This window comes from Charadrius vociferus, unplaced genomic scaffold (assembly GCF_000708025.1).
Source record: "Charadrius vociferus isolate BGI_N301 unplaced genomic scaffold, ASM70802v2 scaffold365, whole genome shotgun sequence".
Taxonomy (NCBI): Eukaryota; Metazoa; Chordata; class Aves; order Charadriiformes; family Charadriidae; genus Charadrius; species Charadrius vociferus.
In genome coordinates this window covers 743,915-766,495 of record NW_009648559.1, presented here as the reverse complement: position 1 = coordinate 766,495, position 22,581 = coordinate 743,915, and the positions used below count along the sequence as shown (strand labels likewise).

Genomic DNA, 22,581 nt, shown 5'->3' with positions numbered 1-22,581 from the left:
AGAAAAGGCAAAGAAGCTTTGAGGGTACTACGCCTGTCCCGTGAGTGCTGCACACACGCAGGTGTCTGCGTTTCACCGCAGGGGAGGATGCTGCCTCCAGGAACACCTGCTTGCTAATGGTTTTGAATAAATTTTTTATGACGCTGCCAGTGCACGTGGCAAGAAATCTTGGCTGCTCAGACTCCTTAAGGATGCTGTACCAGCTTTGCTTGGCATTTGTTAGCATTAATTATGATTCAGTAGCACACAGGCACATAAGCCCGGACAGTGTCCTTGCTAGCATGATTTCAGTCACCCTTCACCACCTGGACAGACATACAAGGCATACACAGGGACAACCTGACAGCTCCAAACCCCTTCAGTAATGAAATATAGCTATTTTTATCTTTTAGCGCAGTGCCAGCAGAGAAAATCAGAAAAACAAACTTGTTTTTTTTCCCCACATCCTTTGTAAACAATGACTTCTGGTGCGTTCCCCCCCCCCGCTTCCTCTACATTAGAGCAGTGGTGTTAATTCTTCTTCTGAGGTGATAAAAAACCTTTTTTTTTTTTTTTCCCAAGGGCTCAAATCCTCATCTGAATAGAATACGAACTCCCAGTGACTCTAATAGAGTTAATTGTAAGGGAGAACAATGCACTTGCCTCTTCCAGGGGAACTTCCCATTTCCTTCCGCCAAGGCTCAGCAAGATTTTGCAGTAACTTTCCTTGGAGATAAAGTTTTATCGACATTTCAAATGTGGTAAAACACGACATACCTTAATGAATGCAGATGTCAAGTGGTTTTGTATGTCTGCCCTGCTGAGAGACTGGATCTGGATCCTTATATACTTGACTGAGGGGGTGCTAGTGACAGCCAGCTGCAATGACACCACAGACAGAAGCTTAAAAACTGGTTTTCATCAACAAAATGACACCAGGTACAAGTGCTCATATATATGATCACAAAACTTTGAGAATTCTTTTCTCAAACTGTGATCCAGGTTCACAAGTTAAGTCCTTATTATTAAGGCACTGCTAGTCAAAGGATCAATGCTGGTTGGAAGGGACCTCTGATGGTCACTCCGCCACTAAGTAAGTTTAAAAGTTGAATATGAATTTCATATAATTTGCCCGGCTATAAATTCAAGTGCAAATTTGTATGAGCTTGAAACAATTCAACAGGATTTCGAGTGAGGTGAATTTACAGTAAATGAGAAGAGAAGCTGGCTCTAATTTTCCAGTTATTCCTATTAACCAGAACTGCTTCACAGTTTGAAATTCAGCACCAACGTCGTACGTTGGAATTCAAAGCCAATCCAATCTAAGCCCTCTCGAGAGTCCTTTTTTTCTTGTTAAAAAAAAAAAAAGAAATGAGGAAAAAAAAAGGTGCCATGAATGTACATTCACATGCTTCCAGGTGAGCAATTTCTTTGAAGCTATCTTTGAGGCACAGTACTAAAAGCTGCAGAACTTCAGAGCAAAACCCCTCCCTTCTACACGGGTTACATGATACCGGGCAGATTCAGTGGGAATTCCCTACGGCTTTCCCTTGTATGCTGTGAAAACAGATTGACCTCACGTGGCTGCACATACTCTGCATAACCCGAGATGCTGTTTCATGCGGTGGGTACCTGCGGGGCCCCGCACGCCCTGCACGGCCCAGCCGGGCGCTGGGACACGGGGCGCTGGGCACCGGCTGGCCTCTGCGGGAAGGGGTTGGGGTCGCAGCTCCAGGAGTCCCCTGGGTACATATGCGCCATGATTTTAACACGTTCGCAGCCACGCTGAGAGCAGTAACTGTGTCCTTTCCGAGCTTCGCGGGCTTGCAGGTGAACAAACAGGTACCTACAAATGAGAGCAAACAGAGGGATCAGAGCCACCGTCTGCCCTGAGGAAACGCCGAGTAGGGGCAGGGTCTGCACTCGCTAAATTGCGTTATCCCCCCGTTGCCCAACATCACAAACCAACTCTGCCTTAGACCAGTGCAATACGGCACAGCCATTGCAAAATGGGTCCTGCGAGATGCAGGTCGAGCTCCCCTCTCATCCTGCTGTGACCAGACCTGCGGCACTCGCAGCCCCTACGCCCACACCAGGTGCCTTCACCAGGCAAGCGCGGCGTGGGGCAGACCCCCCCTCCAGCCCCAGGCGCCCCGCGCTGCCCCCAGGCGCGGTGGCATCCCACCAGAGAAGGAGCAGCAGCGGTGCTCAGGCTGCTGTGTAGAAGGAGACGGGTTTGCCTGGAAATATCAGCATCTCCCCTTCGGCTCTCTGCGTGGCAGAGCTTAGCCTTAGGCATGCACGACAAAAGCCCAAAGGCAGCCAGGTCTTCTGGCCTTTGGAGTCCTTTTTTTTTTTTTAGCTAGCTGTTCTAAGTGTGTTTTCAATCGTGTCCGTTCTGCAATTCAGGCTGAGGAAATTATATAAACAGCTCAGTTCAGCTCCAGGATCAAGAAGATATGTGAGCTTTAAAGGGATTTTTCGTTCTATTTCTTTTAAAACTAAATATTTGTTTCTATTTGTCTGAAAGAAAGAATGAGTAAGCTTGGTTCCTTTTCAAGGATTCCGCATGTGGGGTTAAAAAAAGAAAGGGAAACATCCCACTCATTATGAAATAAAGTCTGGAAAACAACAACAGGAAAAGAAAAAAGCCAATCCCCTAACTTCTGTACTCTGAAAGGCTAAAAAAATCACTGCTGAATTCAGCAGAGAACCAAAAGGCTGATACTGCCAGAATTAAGTGAGGTTAGACCCATCAATCTGCATGTACCAGGTCCAGATGGCTGCTGGCAGCCAATGGCTCTTTCCCCACACACCCACATGTGTAACCATTTTCCCCACTATTTAGTAGTAAACAACCTGTTTACAGAATTTGGGCAACATATTTTTTTTAACACACACACACACACAAAAAAAAAAAAGAAAAGGAGGATTAATTAGCAAATTGTTATTTCACAATTCCTGTGATGAGAGAGACCTGGCCATCAGCAAGGAGCCTGGTGAGCAGGGAAGGCATTACGGGATGCGATTGCTCATGTGTTATGGTTGAATGAATAAATATATCCCATCTTATTTTCAAATCTGGCACTTGTGGATTGATTCCTGAAGCAGCTACTTAGTCAGGTGAAGCGTCATGGGACCCATGGTTAGACCACAAAACACTTTTTTTTCCTCCCTAACTGTTTTCGCTGACTGAGAAACACAGTTGCATAATATGTTTTTTTTAACCAAAGGTGTTCTAGAGTCTTATAAAGGTCGAGCAAGATCTCAAGAACTTTCTTCATGCCTTCAAAATAAGACATGTATTATGGTGCTCTCCTTTTTTTACAAAAACTAATTTTTAGAGTGTGATGACTTTAGAAATCTCTCTTTATGGGAATATGAAAAAATTGAAACTTCCCAAACTACCTCAGTTTCAGAGCTGCCGCAGTCACAAGAGGGCTCCTTCTCATGGCCCTTTTGGGGTAAAATAGATTTTAACAAATACTTACACCGGACCCACACCTGCAGCAATCTGAGCAGCAGGGGTGCCTCAAAGGAGCTAAGTCCAGGCAAGAAATCTGGCATTTTCTTAACGGCAATGCAAATCACTGCTCAGTGCTACAGAACCACACCTAACCCAGGTACTCCAGCCTGTAAATCCATTATCACCTGAAATCGGTGCAAAGACCGTGCAAGATGGATGGACACAACTTTTAACTACGAGAAAGGGAAAAGAGGTGCTGGGGCTGGTAAGAGAAAGACCCCGAGGGTTTGCTGCCCATTCCTTGCGGGACCCTCGGGGGCAACGCAGGGCTCACCCCGATGCTCTGTCGAAGTAGAAGAGCCGCTCGCCCGTCCTGTTGAGAGCGCTGGCCCGGGAAGGAGCGGCGAGGTAGTGCTTTACGCTGTGCACCGTCCCTGTCCGTCGCTGGTAGATATCTGCCACCACCTGGAAAACAGTTTCCCTGGGATAGCAGAGGGCAACACGCAGCCAGTCTCCTCTGTGGGCAAAAAGGGGGAGGCAGGGAGAGAGAGAGAAAATGCACTTAAGGGCTGGAGTACGGGAGAGGGTCTGCAGCCAAGAGTACAGTCTTCAGGGGAAAAGAAAGAAATGTCCTTTGAGGTTCTCTTCCTCCTTTAAAAAAAACACAACAAATCCTCAAAGCCAAAGAAAATCAGATTTTTTTTGCTTTGTCTGGAAACAACGGCTGCTTATTACGAAGGTCTGATCCAGGGACCCCGGCTGACCTCAGAGGACTTTGAGTCAGGTGCCAGGATGGCTTAAAACCAGAGATTTTCTCTTCCTTGCCCCATAAGGCTGCGGTACAACCAGTCACATACCCACTCGTGTCTCCTGAGGCAGCCGGGGCTTGTTTCAGTTCATCCGGAGCTGCTGTGGGAGAGGGAACCAGCATCCAGCAGACATTTCACCGGGGGCACAGATTCAGGAATTAGAAAGTAATCTCTGACTTGAACCAGAGCCACGGTCTAAAGAGACCTGCTTCCTCCACTTTACAGCAAAGTTTATTATTATGGTTTCCATTAAAATCTCCCTCTCCTCTGCTCTTTCTTCAACAGCAGTTTAGAATAACTGAGGGTAAAGTTAAATCATCTTTTAACCCTTGGGTATCACAATTTCAGCATGCACATTTACAAAATTTGCCCCCGTAGCTTTGCTTTATCCCCCGATTTGCATCGCCACCCTCATGGTGAGAAAAACTGGTTCCAAACTAGAAACCTTTGTCACACGACTCAGAGGCAAAAGATGGAGCTATGGTGCACTTCAGATACGGATGGGAAGGATCTTCCACAAAACCCAACACCCTTTCCTGTCTGCAGGATGCACTTGTACTGTACAAAGCAGGAAGCCACAAGAAGTTTACGCTTGAAAAGAAAACCTGAATACCAGGATAATTAGCTTAATTATTTTTTCTCTTTCCACCCTCTGAAGTGGCTCAGTGGACCACACCAAAAGGCCTGAACCAGTACCAGGGTTAGCTTTCCTCATGTTACTGAAAGCATCCAGGCTTTAAATGTGTTCTCTTAATTACCTGGCTTTGTGGTTAAAATGCAAGAATGTAAATTTGGCTTAAAGAAAGACAAATACCACCTTCATTGGCTGTCTTTCTGGGCCCTACAAAGCTGAGGAAGACAAAGTTTCTCCAAAGGCTCCCCTGAAATGACCCACCACACGTCCCTCCTGCGGAGTGAGAAACGGGGGGACACCACTTCGATTTGGAGAAATCTGGGAATCTGCATGCCTAGACCTCTACTTTACATTACATATTGAGAGCACAAAAGCAAAGCTATTTCAGTCTTTTTCTGGTTTTCTCATTAAAACAAAACTATCTACAGGATGGAAGAGGGGACAGGCTGTTCTAGAATAATAAATCAAAGCCGCACAAAGACCTATCAGCTTAAGCCAGATACTGCCCTCTAGATTTTAACCAACTCCAGCTGTGTCATAACACAGAACAGCTAGAAAACGGATATATTTTCAGATGATTTGGCCTCCGACTAGAGGAAATGAAAGAAATGCACCAGAGCCATGTTTGTGGAATATTTTTAGGACGGAGTCCCAAGACATTTGGCTGTTTCATAAGGGCGATTTGCATTGCGTTAGCACATTTCATCCCCCGAAGACACTGTCACAAAAAGGGTTTGTCATCTCCCTCAGATGCTGGGAACCAGCTTTGGTGCCGCGCTACGCTGACTGCCACCTCCCTAGGGAACAAGAAAGGCACTAGAAAAGGCAATTGGAGGGTGAAATAAAAAAATAAAAAAAGTGTGAAAAAATCCACAGCTGTGACCATCTTGAATCGCTGGAGCATTTGGGAATATGAGCGCTAGAGCCCAGTGTGCATATGAGCAGGCCGAGTGAGACGTTGCAATAAATTATATCAAGACTGAAAAGATCAAATGAAAAGCACCTACTTCGGAGTTTGTGGAGGAAGAGATGGAAATAAATGCATTCCCACAACAAAGGGCTTGGGAGGCGATGTGAGAAGGGAAGGCATTAGAAGTTATCTTTTATGTAAATATAGGAAAGAATAAGGTGGTTATTTTCTCTTTAATTTAGTGGTATTTTAACAGCTTCCTATTTAGCTCTTTACTTCAGTTCTGTTCATCCAGCTTGTACAAAATCTGCCGTAAAACCTCCCAAATACCTGGCCGTGTGGCTGAACTTGGCTCCACCATCTCCAGGAAAAGCGAAGAGAGAAAGAGCAGGAGCGCTACGGCGGGACGGTCCCCGGGACTCTGCCCCGCAGCTGGCCAGCGGCTGGGGGTTAGGTGCCTCTTCTCCAGCCACTGCCAAAACTGAGGGAGGAATGCAACCGCAGGCAACAAGCAGTAATCAGGCATGGGGCGGCTCGGAGATGGCGTTCAAAATAAAACAGATGTGCGTGTGCCTTCCTCAGCCACTGCACTGGCTACCGAGGACCTCCTGGCTGGTTCTCAAGTTCAGGAAGCCTTCATCTTTTTCAGGGTGGTCAATAAACTGTGGCTCCTGCTTCATTTTTCTGCTTAAACCACTCCGTTGTGCCTTATTTTCCAGTTGCTAACCTGGGGTGGATATTTGCAGACAGAATAAGAAAAATAAGTCCTTGTTCTGCTGCTCTCAGTACGGGCACCTCAGCCTGGGTCTCTGCAGCTGCCCCGGAGGCTTGGGGACACACGCAGCACCAGCAAGAAGAGAAACACACCGAATTCATAGCAGATCCCAAATTATGAATTCAGAGTAATTTCAGACCCCCGCCTGAATGTTGTGGGAACATCTGTTAGATGCTCTTATGCTTAAAGACCAGCACAAAGGGGAAAGAATCAGTTAAAACAGAAGGGGCAGAAGTCAGACTATCAATACACAAAATGCTGTCCAATGTAGCAATACAGAGGGCTTGTTTGGTTTTTTTGACTTTCATTCTTAGGAGTTTCTTGCAAGAGAAACAAATAAAAATATTCTCAGGTGGAAAGTCTAACTTTGGAATTAGCTGTCAGTTTAAGAGAAAGCCATATTAACATATGTAGGAAACTAACTTGAGCTATTTAAGATATTTTCACCCCAAAACTAAGTAACTATGTCCACAACCTTTTCTAATTATAGAGTTCAGTCCATTTTAGAAGTAAGGAACATTCTTCTTTGTTTTTTTCATTCTTGTTCTTAATCAGGCCAACATTTTCCTTCGTGTTTTTACCAAAAAAATTGGCATTCGAAGGAGAAAAGCTCAATATGCACTAGCAAAGAGTCAGCGTTTAGTGGGTCCTAACGGTTTCAAACACCACTTGGAAGATTTTTGAGAGTCTGCCGACACCAGCATGTATAAAACCTGACACTTCTGCCCCTCTGTTACTGCCATTCAACAATCCCCACTGTGTGTTTCATGCATTTTTATGAATGTATTTAGCCTGTTTATTTCCTTTTGGAAATGGCTGAGTGAAACAAACCCAAGAAGCCTTTCTTTTTTCACCAGGATATTGGCATTTGCAGTTCTGGCTCTTTCAGGTGAAGTAAAAACATCAAGAATAGGTTTGTAACACTTTGCCTATGTTTTGGCAATGAGCAGGCTTCCTGGGATAAGCAAAACCAAAAAAAAGGATGAGAGAAAGGCAAAAAAAGCAGGCAAGAGGTTTCCTGTTCTTGGACATGTGGTAGATACTGATCTGCACGTAGACACATACATACCTCATTTACAACCCTCAGAACACCCCCCCCAGCTCAACCCAAACTCCCAAAGGCAAAGTCACTCAGAGAAACATGACCATGCAGGCAAAGGAGGGGAGACTTTTGTGAGCGGTGGGATGTGAAGTGAGTCATGTAACTTGGAGATGAGATGTGGCCGGAGTAAACCTAGAAAGAGTACATGTCTGGGGCTCTCACCGCCTGGGAGAGGACAAATAACCCTTGAGAACATGCCCCTTGACTACATCGGATGGAGTATCAGTCCCAGGCAAATGGGTGTGATCTAGTGCTGGGGTTGCTGCTTATGCTGGACATCAGTCCTGGCTGTATTTTAGCTAAGGGAACTTCTCAGCTGATGAATATTACTCCAGAAAACATCTCCACCATGTTTATTGACATGGTGTGTCACGTAGCTGATGACCATGGAAGTGCACGGTCCAAATCCTGACCTCACTGATGAAAATCTGGGGTAAGCTAATGAGGGAATGCCGTAGAGTACAACTAGAAATTACTTATTTTTTCCTTGAGCTCGAAAAAACGAGACTTTTATCCAGTGACTCAGTCTACCCCAACTGTTATTACTCCTACTTAAAAACAACCCCTCTGACATTTTGGTCAACATCTACGTGAGCTGAACTTTTAAAGGCAGTGAGACAAGTGGGAATTTGAAACTTTCCTGTTCATAATATGGGAACTAAGCAGAAATCCCCCCATGCTGCTTTGGTAAGTTTGTTTCTCACAGACTGAATTTTGAACTTCAAAAGACAAAAAAAGCAAAGCCACCATTCAGCCTCCAACCCATCCCAAGAACAAATCACAGGAGGCCAATGTTCCTTGCTCTCAATCAAGATACAGCTGTCTTTTCTCTCCAAAAACATCTTCCAACCTCACAACAACCTGCCCAGCACCGGGCTGAATCTCCTCTGGCACAAAACCTGCTTTATGGACAAGCCACCTCCTCTCCAACCAGCATCACCGGTGGGGAAAATGGAGCGAGAAATACCCACACATCTCTCAGGTGCTAAGAAGAGTGGAGAAAGGGCTATAAGGAACTCGGCCATGTCCTCACCACTTTCTTTCAGTTCAAGCTCTTTTCCTTGAACCAACGTGTCCCACCGGCTCCCTTCAGCTGTCACTCGCTCCTTCTCTTTTTCTAGATTTCTTTTTAATTTTCTGCCTTCAACTCAAGTCCATTAAACACAGCCAAACCTCCCGCGATGACAAACACGGCTACTGGGCAAACATCCAGCAGTTTTTTTCAAGACCTTGTTAATAAGGATAGACTTTTCTGGAAGACCTCTTGCTGCCGGGATAGTAACAAGTTAGGTATGTGTTTAGCTAACTAGAGTTATGTGTATTGGGATTTAAATGCCTTTCCTAAATGTTGCCATTTAGGAAATGCCATTAAAAATTCAAAAGCATAGGCCATCTCTTAATATAAATTAAAATTTTTGGTTTTACCCACGTGCGTCCTTAGGCAAAAAAAAAAAGAGTTTTGCTTTTGCAAAGCTCAACAAATTATAGAAGGGATCCTGCCCTGAGGTACACTTCTGCTGAGACTCATGAAACCTGGGTCTGACTCAGACAGCATTTGGCTCACAGACAATTGTATTCAAGCAAAAATAAGAACTTCCTGTATTTAAATACAGTACAGCATCTTATCATCTTTTTTCCCACCCTACATGCTTTCGTGGAGGAATCACATCCCAATTCAATTTGTATCTTTCTTAATGTATTCCCAAGTACTCTGTCGCTGACTATTGTGTATTTTCTATTTTCCTGCTGCTGTGCCTCAGATGCACATCAGGTCAGGAGAGGCTGGTGGCCCTGAGGAGCCCCAAGCCCCACTCTGTGGGCCAGGAGAAGAGTGAAAGCAAGGAAAAACCTCCAGGTTTCATGTGCCAGGCTTCAAAGTGCCAAGCAGCATGGTTTGCCACGGCAGTCTGGGGACTGTTGGGTGCTCAGATTGCTCTAATTCACGCTGTAACACGATCAACTCGGGAAGGACGTTTCTCCTCGGAGTCCCCTCCGTAATCCACTGGGGCCGGCTGCAAGGACAACCCGCAGAGGACAGAGAGCAGCAAGGGCTGCTGGCGGGGAGGGAAACACGGGGCTTTAGGCTCACTCCAACCCGGCGGTGTCAGCACCCGCTTCAGCCCAGCTGCACTAAAATGGTGCAATCTGCAACCTGGTGTTCTGGCAAATGTTTTAGTTTCTTTCCAATTTAAAAAAAAATAAAAATAAAAAAAAAATATCTTGTGGCTTTCATCCACAGGTTGACCTGTGGGTAATTTAAGGGATTTAAATAGACAGAAGGGAATTCAAATATATCTCCTGACTTCTGTGTTGTGTGGATGATTAACTCTGAATTACAGATGTTATCAGGAGGGGCAGGCTATGAAACCCAAGTAGCACTTCACTTATTATTATTGGAAATAGTGCTGGTGTTACTTGTATTACATCCAGATCCGGGGGATCGAGATCAGAACTCATGTACGTACACGAACAAGAAAGCAGACACAGCCTTAAACTGTTAGCTCCCCTTTGAATCACTAATTTTACCTTCCTGTGCATTTATCAATCTGGGAAGCAAGAGGAAAAGCTCATTTAGAACTAATCTGAAAAAGAAACAATTTAGGAAATATCTATAAACTGGGCAAGTCTGCAACAAGCACATTCTGGCCTTGTCTCATTATCTTTGTTTTCCTCCAGACCTTATCACCACTGAGGAATTTAATCGCAAAAATGACAAGTAGCTGAAAGTATGAATCAGACTGGCATTGAAGCCGTAGGAAAAACACCTACCTACACAACCCTGACAAATACAAATATAACAAGTCCCCCAGAGTCTCAGTGCAGACACGGGCTGCCTAAATTTGCTTGCACTGAAATCTCCACCCTCGGATGGGTTGCAGCATCCTGGAGGCTTCACATCACCCAGTGTCCAAACGCTCCACTACTGCTAATGAAGAATTTAGACACAAACTCATGCCAGGCTCTTGAATTTTCAGGTAATTTAAGTTATTCACTGGTGAATATGATAACAAGCCCCAGTGCAGAACTCCAGCCTAGCAAAAACAAGGGTTGAGCAGTGCATCTGTGCCCATCCCTGCACAAACACCATGGCAGGAGAAGGGCTGGACACATTCCTGGGCACACACACGGACATCTGCCCTTTTGCTTGCTGATGATGAGAAACTTGGCCCTCCCCTGCCAATTCTTTTTTTTTTTTTAAAGGCTCTCATAAGGATCCAACAACAAGGCACCAAAGAACATCGATATTATGAGCCTCACTGTATCCCTGCAGGTGAAGCAGGAGGGTGCCGATGAAGAGAGCCTGGGGAAGGCTGCCCTGCGCTGTCCTTGGAGGCAGCATCTGTCTGGAGAGGTGCAGCTCAAAGGAAAGCCCCTGCTTGCAGGTCTGTGGCAATCTACCTACAAGAATTACGCTCTTTATACTATTAGCTGCTCACATTTCCCTGAATTCTCTGTGGAATCACAGCAGAGAGCCCTAATAAGGGAAAACCCTTCCCTCTGAGCCTCAACAGACCAAGTATAGAGATATTTGCCTGTGCTCATTAAAAACGAGGAATGTTTCATCTAATTGCCACTGCTTTTCAGGCTGCTTCAACAACACAACTTATTACACTATACTTCAGATATGTGCTTTGGGGAGATTTAATTCTTATCTTTAGATTTGCTGATAGCACAAAGAAGCCTGGCTGATTTACTGAACAGCACTGTGCCTTTGATAATAGTATTTGCCTTTGCTTCTTCTGTGATTAGAAAATTTGCACAGGCACAGAGCCTGGGTCATTAAATTGAAAGACTTCATTTCTGACTTTGCTTACTGTATGAAGTGCTAATCTTTGTACTGTTTTCCAGCACCTGAAAGGAGGCACTTACTTGCAACCAAATAATGTTTTCCATCCTCTCCTCCTGGCTCGCCAGCCTCTCCCCCTCTTGGAACAAGCTTGATGCTCTCTGTGGGCCTGTGTGCTTCAGGAGAGTCATTTTGAGGAAAGCCTTTAACTCAGTCTTACAGATAATTCTCATACTTCTGTGAAGCAGGAAAAAAACCCAAAGAAATCACACAAACAGCTCTGAGGGGGTGGAAACCGCCCCAACAGAGAGAGGAAGCCCGTGGGGAAGGGGCCTGAGGTCTCCATTCACGAAGGTTTCGCACACGCTTCATGCCCATTGAGAGCAACCCTTCAGGAGATCTGGACTGGTTCTGGAACACGCTTCCTTCCCAGTCATTAAAATTCCAGCCGGCGTTCTCCTTCTGTTCGCTTGCCAAAACATTCAGAAGTTCTTTGTCCTGCGTTACCTCTTTCCAGAAGCATCCATACCCTACCCAGCCGCCTCCTCATCCTCACAGGGAAACTCCCAGCCGTTAGGCAGACAACCCTACCTGGACCTTAATAAGGGCGTTTCTGCTGAGACAGCTATGTTCCCCGGCAGTCTGAAAGCACAGCCTGCGGGTCTCGGCCACGGCTGTAGATTTGCCCACCGGTCAGCTAGTGACAAATGCAGAGGAGTACACCTCGCGTTGGAAGAGAAGTTGGCGCGTGTTAAAGAGCTCATTGGCAGCACACTGCCGCAGACGGCAGCACGTGGAGACATAGCGATTTTGTTTGGTTTCACTTCATATTTTGATGGAAGTGAAGAAACTGCAGAATTACTCTAAACATGGTTTGAATCAGTGCGAGGAAGACACAAGCATGGCAGCAAGCCTTCAGGTGCCCACAATGGAATGAAAAAGATATGCTCGGTGAATGTGCTCTGACTGGTGTCCTCCACTGAGCAAAGCCACCCGAGAGGTGCCTCTGAACTCACTGGACAAGATTCGCAGTTCACAGAAAGCAGCGCTGCCAATTTCAGCTGAGTCATGTGAATTCATCCCGACCAGCTCCTGCCCACCCCAGGAATCCGGACGTTCCAGTCTTTTAATAGACGTCTGAACTGGCATGACTTCTATTAGGTCTTTCTGCAGTGCTTCAGAGGCAAGGAAAGCGTTAATCATGCAAGTATTCGACATCAGTGCTATGCCTGACCTCCACAGAACTCCAAATGCTGGTACGCATCTCCCTGTCAAATTCCTTATTTCCCCTCTGACCTTCCTTTAGCCAGCGCAGAGCAAATCACTGCAGAAGCACAAGGGCTGTCTCGCTGCACAGGCAGCATCCCGGATATATCTATCCATCCTCTTACAATGACAAGATGAAAAATAGTTTAATTGTTCGCTCAGGTTACGTCTGAAATTATTAATCCTAGAATATTTCTATTAAAGTTCATCAGACATCTTTTGGTTTGCATACATATTCTGCACGGATGTTACTATGTTAAGAGCTCGTTTTTTGACAGACTACTCAGCATTTTGGATTAAAAAAGAACAAACAAAACATAAAGCCACTTGAGACAGGTGAAAGTCTGTCCTGATTTTCTCACCCTGATTACTCTGGGCTCCACAATCTGAGATTTCTTCCATTGCAGAAGTGATTGGAATACAATGTTTAATAAAGGTCATACATGGAACTGCTTAGACAGGCATTTGTTTTCCTTCAAACTCCTAAATCCTCTTTCTCACCTCAATTCCTTTACCCTTCCACAGGGATCTTCTTTCTCCATTTTTTTTGCATACAGTCTGGACATTTCACCATCACCATTCCATCAGCCATAAGTCTCACATTAGCTAGCATCCAGCATGCTTGAGGTGTACACACAGCAGCCACGCTTTTCATTCCCAATTATTTCTTAGCAAGATGCTCTAAATGAAATTAAGTAAAATTGTGGTTTCTACTTCATTACAGTATGCTTCTTGTTTATAGCTCTTCAAAACACACACTCTGCCAACTGCTTCTGGATCAAAAAAATCTACAAACCTTTGCCCTGTTCAAATAACTGGTTTCACACAAGACAAAGAGAACCGCAACCACATTGTGGTTTTCAATAGTAAAATGTAGTTAAGTTGCTGCTTGAACAAGAGCTAAACTTCAAGCCGAGTTTTACCAAAGACACAGTGCTGCCTTCAAATTTGAACCTGTGCTTGAAGACCGTGGGCCAAAGCTTTGGCAAGTACTAATTGGCATAGTGATAGAGTAACCACCAGTTACCCAGCGGAAGATTTAGCTCTGCAATTGCAAGGAAATAGCTAATCATTTTAAGACAGATAATAACTGCAAAGCTCAGCTTGTCCGTGAGTGACTAATGGGTTTTCTTCTTTCTTAAATTGCGCAAAGATATATTAATACGGAAAAGAGTGATTTAATTCTAGTAATTCCTCTGTGACCGGAGTGTCCAAACACTGCTCCTCCAGCGACTTAGTCATGGCCCTACAGCTACTACATCTTTAAATCAAGAGGACCAGGTATGACACTTGCTATAATGGGCACGTATAAAGAGGAAGTATTGCCCTTCTTGGCTGCACTCCCATAGGGCTTCATAATGGGAGCATAAATGCATTTATGGGTTTTAGTACTTTTTTTTCTTACTTCAGTGAAACTACTTGTGCTGTGCACTGGTACAACCGTCAGGAGAGAGTCCTGCAATCCCATTGCCATATCTGTGCAAAAACAAATCTGTGCAAACCATGGCAATGTCTGTCACTGCCGAGCTGGCTGGATTGCAAGGGAAAAAAGTAGTACGTAAAATGCATGTACCCCGCTTTTATAGAATGCTAGAAGAAAACACAGAAAATAAATATGGCACAACCTATAATTTTGCTGTACTGAGTCCTAACATTTTAAAACTTGATGTAAAAAGAAACTGTGATTGCAGTGCTGTTTGGATTAGAGAAGATGCAAAGCTCTGTGCACATTCTGATGTATTTCTGCACTTTATATATATGGGAGATAAATTATGTGTGCAGCAACTAGTATAAACAAACGAACAAGAGCCAGAGCTCTTCTGGAGGGATTTCAGGGACAGCAGGCCAGGACTTACTTGGATTCTGTTTCAAAACTTTCTGGAAAGAGAAATGTCTCTGCACATCAAAAAAGCTGGAATAAGGTGAAAGCAGAGGCATCTCGTGTCATCAGTAAGTGTCAGCCATTAACACCTTGTTTCTGCGCTCTCGGAAACGCTGAGACACTCGAAAGGTCACTTGTGAATAACCTGGGAAACAGCTCCAGATCTTTCGGAAAAAGAACATTTTCTAACACCATAGGGCAGTACCTGTTGAAGTTGATCGGGTACAGGATAATATCCTCAGGTGCTCTGCCGTCCCACTGGATGATGTAAGCCTCCTCGAGCATGACGACGGGCTGGTACTGCTGGTATGGTGCTCCTCTGTTCACGCCTTGCAACCGCAAGGGATGGGAATGGTATGCTGCTCTGGCAATGGATAAGGTCAGATTCTCGGGGCGCCTGGCCTGAATATAAAGCTGAGGGTGAAAGGAAAATGACAAACATATCCATTAAACCAGCCAGGCTCAGCCATAACATGTGCATTTGATCATCGTTGCCTGTAAATAGTTTTTGCCAACGAAGAGCTCAGAACATTCGGAAAGTCACTGAAACATTTCCAGTTCAAATAAAAAAGGTAAACCAGAAATAGCATCTGCAGCCATTCGTGGGGACACCATGGAGTGAGGTATGAATTGTACAGCACCATAAAAATGTTCAGCATTCAAAACCTTAAGGGAGAAGGGTAATCAGGGCAATATCGCAAAGTAACTCTTTTTTATGAATTCAAATAGCTGCACTTTAAAAACAGGCTTATTCCATTGAAAATACAGAAAACTCTTGAGTTATTTCAACGGACTTTGGATTAGGTCCAGCTATCTAATGGAATCCAGATCTTTGCGCACAAGTAGCAGACTAGGCTGAAATTTTGGGGGCTAAAACTTGATGGCCTGACTATACAACCTGATAGGCTAAATACCACGTTCCACAGGCTTCAACAGAGAGCTCTTCTGTGCAGGGACCAACAGATGCCCTTGGCCTGTAATTCAACTCTACAGACCAACTACAAAACTACACTCCAGTTGTATGCTTTTTCTGGTCTGCCATCACTCGAATGAAGGCCAATTCAGGTGGCAAACATTAGTTTTAAGGCTGAACGCACAATGTTCACCTGCTTCCCCCCGTATGACATCCCAGTGCAAAGGGAGGATGCCCAACTTGTCATACAAATCTGTCTCGGCACACAGGGTTTGTAGCAGACAGCTTGTCATATTCCCTGAAGGGTTTCAAATGTGCTGAGGACAGGTGAGGACACCTATAATCCTGCTTCCTTTGCTCTCCTATTGCATGTAGAATAGTGCTCTTTGCATCAAGAAATTCAAAGATCCAACAAAAAAATTCATGTTAGCTCTGAAAAGTCTAAGTTCTACATGAGCATCCATCCAGCAAAATTATTTTTAAACTCAGTTTCTGGTTCTGAGGTAGAGCAAAATGGAGGCAATAGTCTCTTAACAGGTTTTAATACCACAGGCAAGGGTACAAGCACAGCCAAGACTAGCAGAGAGGGCGAGACTCCATGTATCAGGATATCCGCCTTCTAACGCAGGGCTACGAGACACTGGCCCCTCACATCTCCGTATCTGCTTCTCTTCCTCGTCTGTGCAGATTGCAAGCTCTGCAAAAACAGACTGTCTCTCACTGGTTTACGTATGGGCTTATTTTAGTTGAGGTTTCTGGCCAGTTCAGCTCCCAGTTCCAGTTTCACGCTTAGAAGGACTCTGTGCTTGTGGCTGCTCCTGGTGTTGAGTTTGAGCTTCTCAGGACCTCCAACAGACAGGCCATCTCTGCCTACCCCTCACCTCACCCCTGAATTCAGCAGCCTCATGCTGAACACTCAAGTTAAAAATGTGGGTCTTGTGTCAAGTAAGTTATCCTAAAGTGATTGTAAATGCTGCTTGGATATTCAGTCCATTCCTTCTTTCACACCATTGCACTTTAATGATGAGAACCTATCCTGAGCAGTATCTGCAGACCCTTGAAAATTAAAGGGGATCCCAGAATTGCATTAAATTGAATTTTTTCCTAATGGCTGAAACTATTGATCAAGTAACTCACCCCAAACCATCTCTGAGCAGCAGCCCATTTGCTCATTCATGATGGATCAAGGAAGAAATTATTTTTACAGTCTGATAAAAGACCTTTTTTTATTTATGAAACCGAAGAGGAAAACTTATTTTCCCTTCACGTTCAGACCATGATTGGGAAGTCGGTAATATACAACACAATAAACCACATTTCAATCTCATTTGTCCCCACCCGGATGGGGACGTGCTGAGATCAGAGCAGGTGATCAGTAAGGTCCCTTCAGACCTGAAATCCCATCAATGTATTAATTGTTCTCAATCAAAACAGCATTTTCTGACAAAGAACAGTTGGAATGAACTCTGATACTGCAAAATAATAGCCCACTTGTGTCTTTCTGGATGAAAGTCAAGAGTTTCTGTCCTATCACTGCAAACTTTGACATTATTTCCTTCTAATATATGTCTCCAGCAAGCATAGAATATTAACATGATAGCCACTGTACACTTGCTACAAAATTAAATGCACTGATGATAAAATAAGGCAAGAAAGGAAGGAAATGCATTCAGTCAGTCCCAAAAGTTCCTAAATTATAGACTACCAAGAACAAAAGATTCCTATATACATTGAAGTGTTTGTGTAAAAAGAAGAGAGAGAGAGAGAGAGGGGCTAAGCTGCTCACTACAATGACTGTTAATGAGTTCAAGAAAGTGCTGGAAGAGTTTGCAGTGTAGTTCAATAAGATAATGGGGGAAAGCGTGTCAGAGGGGCGTTGGTAACGTTTTCCCCCAAGTGCCTAAGAACCAAGTCACAGGTCTGACATGAAGGAATAATGGAGACAGCTGTTTTGAGAATGCAACAGTAAGTACCAGAATAAGGAAAAATGCCACTTCTGTGTAGATAGAAATATTTGTAAATTGACTTTGTCTCTGGCAATGACAAACAGTAGCCACAGAGTGAATGCCTGCCAGAACTGCAAGCCACCAAGGATGTGATTTTCAGTCCCACAGAAATAGACTAGCATATCAGGCGGATCTTGCAAAGTGTTTATGACTAAAGGAGGTTACAGTAGGTAAATGCCCTGATCAAGCAATCTAGATCCTGCACAAAGAGACTCTTTTGCCCAGGTGAAGCATCACCAAGTCAACAGGACTCTGGCTGGGAGCAAGGACTGGCTGAGATGTTTCCTGCAGCAACTGGGCTCAGCTCTGGAATGGAACTCCTGGTGACTTGGTCCTTCCTGAACACACCAAGCTGCAGAGAAAGCAGCACCCCACATTCTCTCATTCATCCTCTGGGCCTCCCACCTCATTTGAGGGAACAAGGGACAAGAGGGGAATCTAAACCCTGTCCATGAAATCCCTGAACTCCCTTCTGTGAGGCTGACTGATGTCAGTCCTACCCAGTACTGGGTTTTTGTTACCCCTTCAGGACTGCAATCAAGACCAACCAACTACTTTACAAAAATCCCAGAACAGTCATCCACCAAGAGGCTGCTTTTAATTCCCAATGCGATGAATGAAGTAAAAAGAACCCTTTGAGCTCCACCGGCCCCAGGTAGGTGTAAGATTAGCCACTGTCCCAGCATAATGTTCTTGGGATGTCACAATGTGGTGACTCTTTCTTCCTCAGCCTTTACTCTGTGACACATTTACTCACTTGAACTGAACTTGGAAACCTTTATCACTTTTCTTCCTTGTATCTACCTTTGCAGGGGCAAAACACTTGTGAATAGGAGTGAAAAGGAGGGTAACGAGAATTTTCTCTAGAATAAAGAATCCGTCTTCCTTAGCAACTCCTCCATAATTTTTGGTTAGCTCTATCGAAATATTTAAGAGAAGGAAGTGGGTCATAAAGATACTTTAAAATACGAGAAGTGGTGACATCTTAATGTGGTAGGAAAAGAAGAGCTAGTTAAAACATTATAAAACACAAGCCCTCTACTTGCCTGGATGGTTTAATGGACATAGTTGTCATTTTAGCTGCTAACACTTCATGCTAAAAAGATGTGTCAGATTTCCCTGTGCTTACATGGCAATTTTCCCAAGTAGATTGTGAAACTGAGAAGATAAGTTCTTTTACAATTCAGGGGGGATCAGCTATTCAACTGGGTAGCGAGTATGAAGATAAGCAATAGGCAAAGTATTGGAACAGAAAATCTTGCTTTATGAGAAAAGGTTTGCTTGCTTTCTAGTTTCTTTAACATTGCTTTTGTCCCGCTGCACTATCAAACTGGGGCAAAATGCCTTAAAAATGAGAAGCTCAAAACATAACTGCTCCCCTTCTGCTTGTTTGACTGTTCAAAAAGGGTTAATTTCCCAGGACAATACATTTTCTCTATAAAATTTCCAAGTGAAGTCTTTCAAATTCTTTTGGAAAGAAAAAAAAAAAAAAAAGTATTTTTCTCTAAGACGTGCTAGGATGCCACTGACATCAGCAAAACTACTTTGATTTTTCCATCGGTGTACACCAGAGATCAAAACCGGACCTCTTTGTCCAAATACGGACACCATTAGCTGAAAAATACCTTGCAAGCTTCTCCTTCTTCCCAGTCCGTGAGTCGCTGGCAATCCTCCGGCATTGCAGGTACCCTGGCATTGTACGGTTTTGCCTGTGGTTAGAAAAGCCCCGTTTGCTACCTACCGCATCTCTTGCTTGCTTTACATTTAGAAGTGTTAGTACCGAAGCCAGCTATGCAGGCATTGAAGACACAATACCAGCTGAGGGTATATAACTTGGACATGCAGGATCAGTGCAACTGCACACCCTCACTACAAGAACAGAGTTAACAGGAGTGGGATAATTTCTATTTCAGCCACCTGCAGTAAGGTGGTGACTAAGCGAACTGGTGAAAAATCAATAGCATTTCTTAAAGTATTTTATAATAGCAAGGCATCCATTTTTTGTTAATTCAAAACTGACACTAATTTAGCTATGTGGCAGTCTCACAACTGTCTAACACCTTTTTAAGCTTATAAAAGAATATACCACATACTGCCAAAAACTCTGCTTACTTTAATAAAGACTAATACCAAAAAAGAGAAGTTTCACAGCCTTTCCTGATGAGTTGCTGCGAAGTCTGCAAGGAAGCAGTGAGTGCACAGCTTCAGCTGCCCAGTGGGAGCCAAGGCACTTGTCTTACAATTTATATAAAAATCAGAAATGTTTGAGGAATCTCATTTACATTTTAACCAGTAATGCAGGTGTTGAGGAGTCTCCAGTTCAGTGCCAGTGGAAATCTCAGCCACCTACATGGAGAGAACTATGGAACGAGCCTCTCCCTACATTTTTCTTTTATTACTGGTCTTTGCAACAGCTGAAAGTCAGGCTGATGGGACACCAAGGACCTCAGCACCTTGCTGACAGAGTTTGAGTGACTCACAGAGATTGCCAGAAGATGTGGTGCTGCCAACTCTTGCGATTTCCCTGTGAGTCTCCCTTTATTTAGTGTTCTTCCTCAAAGCCTCATTTTATTTACATTACAACATCAGAGTTTCAGCTGTCATTAAAAAGCAAAGGGGTTGGTCTTGTTTGGACAAGACCAACCCTACAGGCTCCTGAATCAAAAGGGGAGGACAAAAAGACCTGATAGTTCTTGCATGTGTAAATTTCATCATTTTAAGCTGGTCCCAGAACCTTTTTTTTGGTAGTGAAAGGCAATGTTGGAGCCAAAGCACTTAGTGCTCCCTGCTGCGGGAAGGTCTCAGACACCACATAGGGAAGGTGGCATGATGCTTCTTGGAGACAGTGAGGAGGAAGGACAATGAACAAACCATAGGAAGGTGGGAATGTCAACCCAAGTTGCCAGAGTAAAACGCCCTCAGGAAAGTCTGTCCCCAGGATTTTGTGGAGCTGGATATGCTGCCAGAGGAATAGGTTTTCCCCAAGCACTTCCTTTCCTGGGCAAATTACATCCAGGAAAAGATGAGCATGAAAAGTGAATGAAAGAAACCGAGCAAAAAGGAATTAACTGAACTCTAGGCACTTCGCTCAGAAAGGATTTGCCTGCTATATTAGCTGAAGGACTTGGATCCCATTTTCCACGCCAAGTAGCCCATCCCTCGGCTGACTATCTTGGGCCCAGATCAGCAGTAATTTGAGAGTCAGTCTTTCCTTGAACTGAAAGGACATTTTCACCTGCTTGCGCTAGGGAAGAATAAAAGTTCTTGTCTACCAGAGCTACATGAAAAGGAAAAGAAAAACAGATTTTGTAATAGGGTTGCTAAGATCAAACAAACCATCTTTCTCCATAATTGGATTCACTCTTTCAGGCTTTTGATCTAAAATATGACACTCAGAATTTAGCACACAAACAAATCATCATTTTTTCAAGGTGCTGAGAACCAGGGTTAAGCTGAAATACTCCAACATATATACCCTCCAAATGAAATCAAACTCTGCTGCACGGGACAAATTTCTTCTGCCCTGCACACATATATGTTTCCCTACCCAAAACCCATAAAGTGAAGCATTTAATATGAGCTTTACTCACCCTGCTGGATGCTGATTAGTTGAAAAATGCTGGTAAGTAACAGATCCCAGAGAAGCAAATGTTTATGCTTGCCTAAACCTAGCCAAGGAAATTTTCTATGGTGGAAAAACTGCCTCACCATGTAGAGTGCCATAACCGGGAGGGTATTAATAGAAATAAAAATATAAATGCCTACTTGTTTACAGTTCTGAATTTAACTCTTAGGTTGCCAGACCAGAGAATATAATTTCTCCAGAGACACAGAGCAAAACGTAAGTGCCAAGCACACAACCCTAATTCAATGGCAGTGTTTCATAGGAGCCCAATCCTGTCTCTGCCGAGTCAATAGCAAAGCAGGGGGTGTAAGTCCAGCGTTCAGAATCTTGAATAGCAACGCCTGCTTTCTGCTCTGCAACTAAAGCAAATGCATATACATTTTTTTAGCTTAAGGAGACATGCATAATCTGGATTTGACTGTGCACATATTACGTAGGAATAGAGGTCTCAAGGATAATTGCGTGCCTAAAAGTTTCACGCATAAAGATCCTCGGAGAAAGGGGAGCAGAGTGTTGTGTCTGACTACCCGAAGTGCAAGCCCTCACATTACTACACATCAGAGAAGCCACAGAGAAAGCACCTTCAGAAATCTCCCCATGTGGAAAATCCACGAGTCTAGGTTTGAAACCCATCCTATGGTGCAACTGTAGGAAATCAGGCTCTGCTAATCCCCATGCTCACAAAATGGGATGTTATAAAGGAAAACCTGACAGGCTGCTCCTCTCGAGGCAATTTTAATGGTGCCCAGTCTTCAGTGACTTCAGGCAGAGTTTCCTCCTGTGCCACAACTGCTGATGTCTGGGCAATGCCTACTGACTCCCAATGAGACAAGAGTTTGCCGCATGCTCCCAAGTGCACAGAAGACTCTCAATAAATGAATCAGTAAATAAATAACACCTGCTGTATCTCATGAACTCTGAACTTATTTCAAGATCACTTCATATTCCATTCTTGCCTTCCACATCCAGCAGTGCACCCCACTGCAGTCTTTATTTGATAGTGCAGGGCTGCTCTCAGGGGTCAGGAGAACATAATGGTCCCTCCAAAAGCCACATCTTGTGTGAGGGCTCCCAGTACCCGCTCTCCAACCTCAAACCACGTGGTGCTGTGTGTGCCCTCCACGCACAGTCTTAATATTTGGATTGTTCAACACAAGTAGAGACGAGACCTGGCAAGACGTCCAAGTAGGAGCTTTAAAACAGGCCTGGATACCGTTTTTGTAAATACATTAATATCCTTCAGAAGTGAAGGAGCAGGGAGAGACACCTGTGATTTCTTACAGGTGACTGTGGAAGCTGTGGTGAGTCACATATTTACAGCATGCTCTATCCACACATAAAGGTCTTGTTGAAATTTGAGCAACATGGAATAAACCACAATCTGATTTTGAGGTCTGATTTTCCCCCCATTTACCATTCTTCTCCTT

The 22,581-nt window shown here is 44.1% G+C and overlaps 1 protein-coding gene across 1 annotated transcript in view; it reads right to left on the bottom strand.

Annotated features, from left to right (window-relative positions):
• Positions 1-22,581, bottom strand: part of LOC104287443 (transmembrane protein 2-like) — a 54,766-nt gene that overhangs the window by 5,485 nt on the left and 26,700 nt on the right. The window contains exons 15-18 of the mRNA XM_009886152.1: positions 14,816-15,024; positions 3,780-3,962; positions 1,612-1,825; positions 757-858 (exon numbers count right to left, since the gene is read on the bottom strand). Of these exons, the coding sequence (XP_009884454.1) occupies positions 757-858; positions 1,612-1,825; positions 3,780-3,962; positions 14,816-15,024 (708 nt within the window). The remainder of the gene's footprint in view (positions 1-756; positions 859-1,611; positions 1,826-3,779; positions 3,963-14,815; positions 15,025-22,581) is intronic.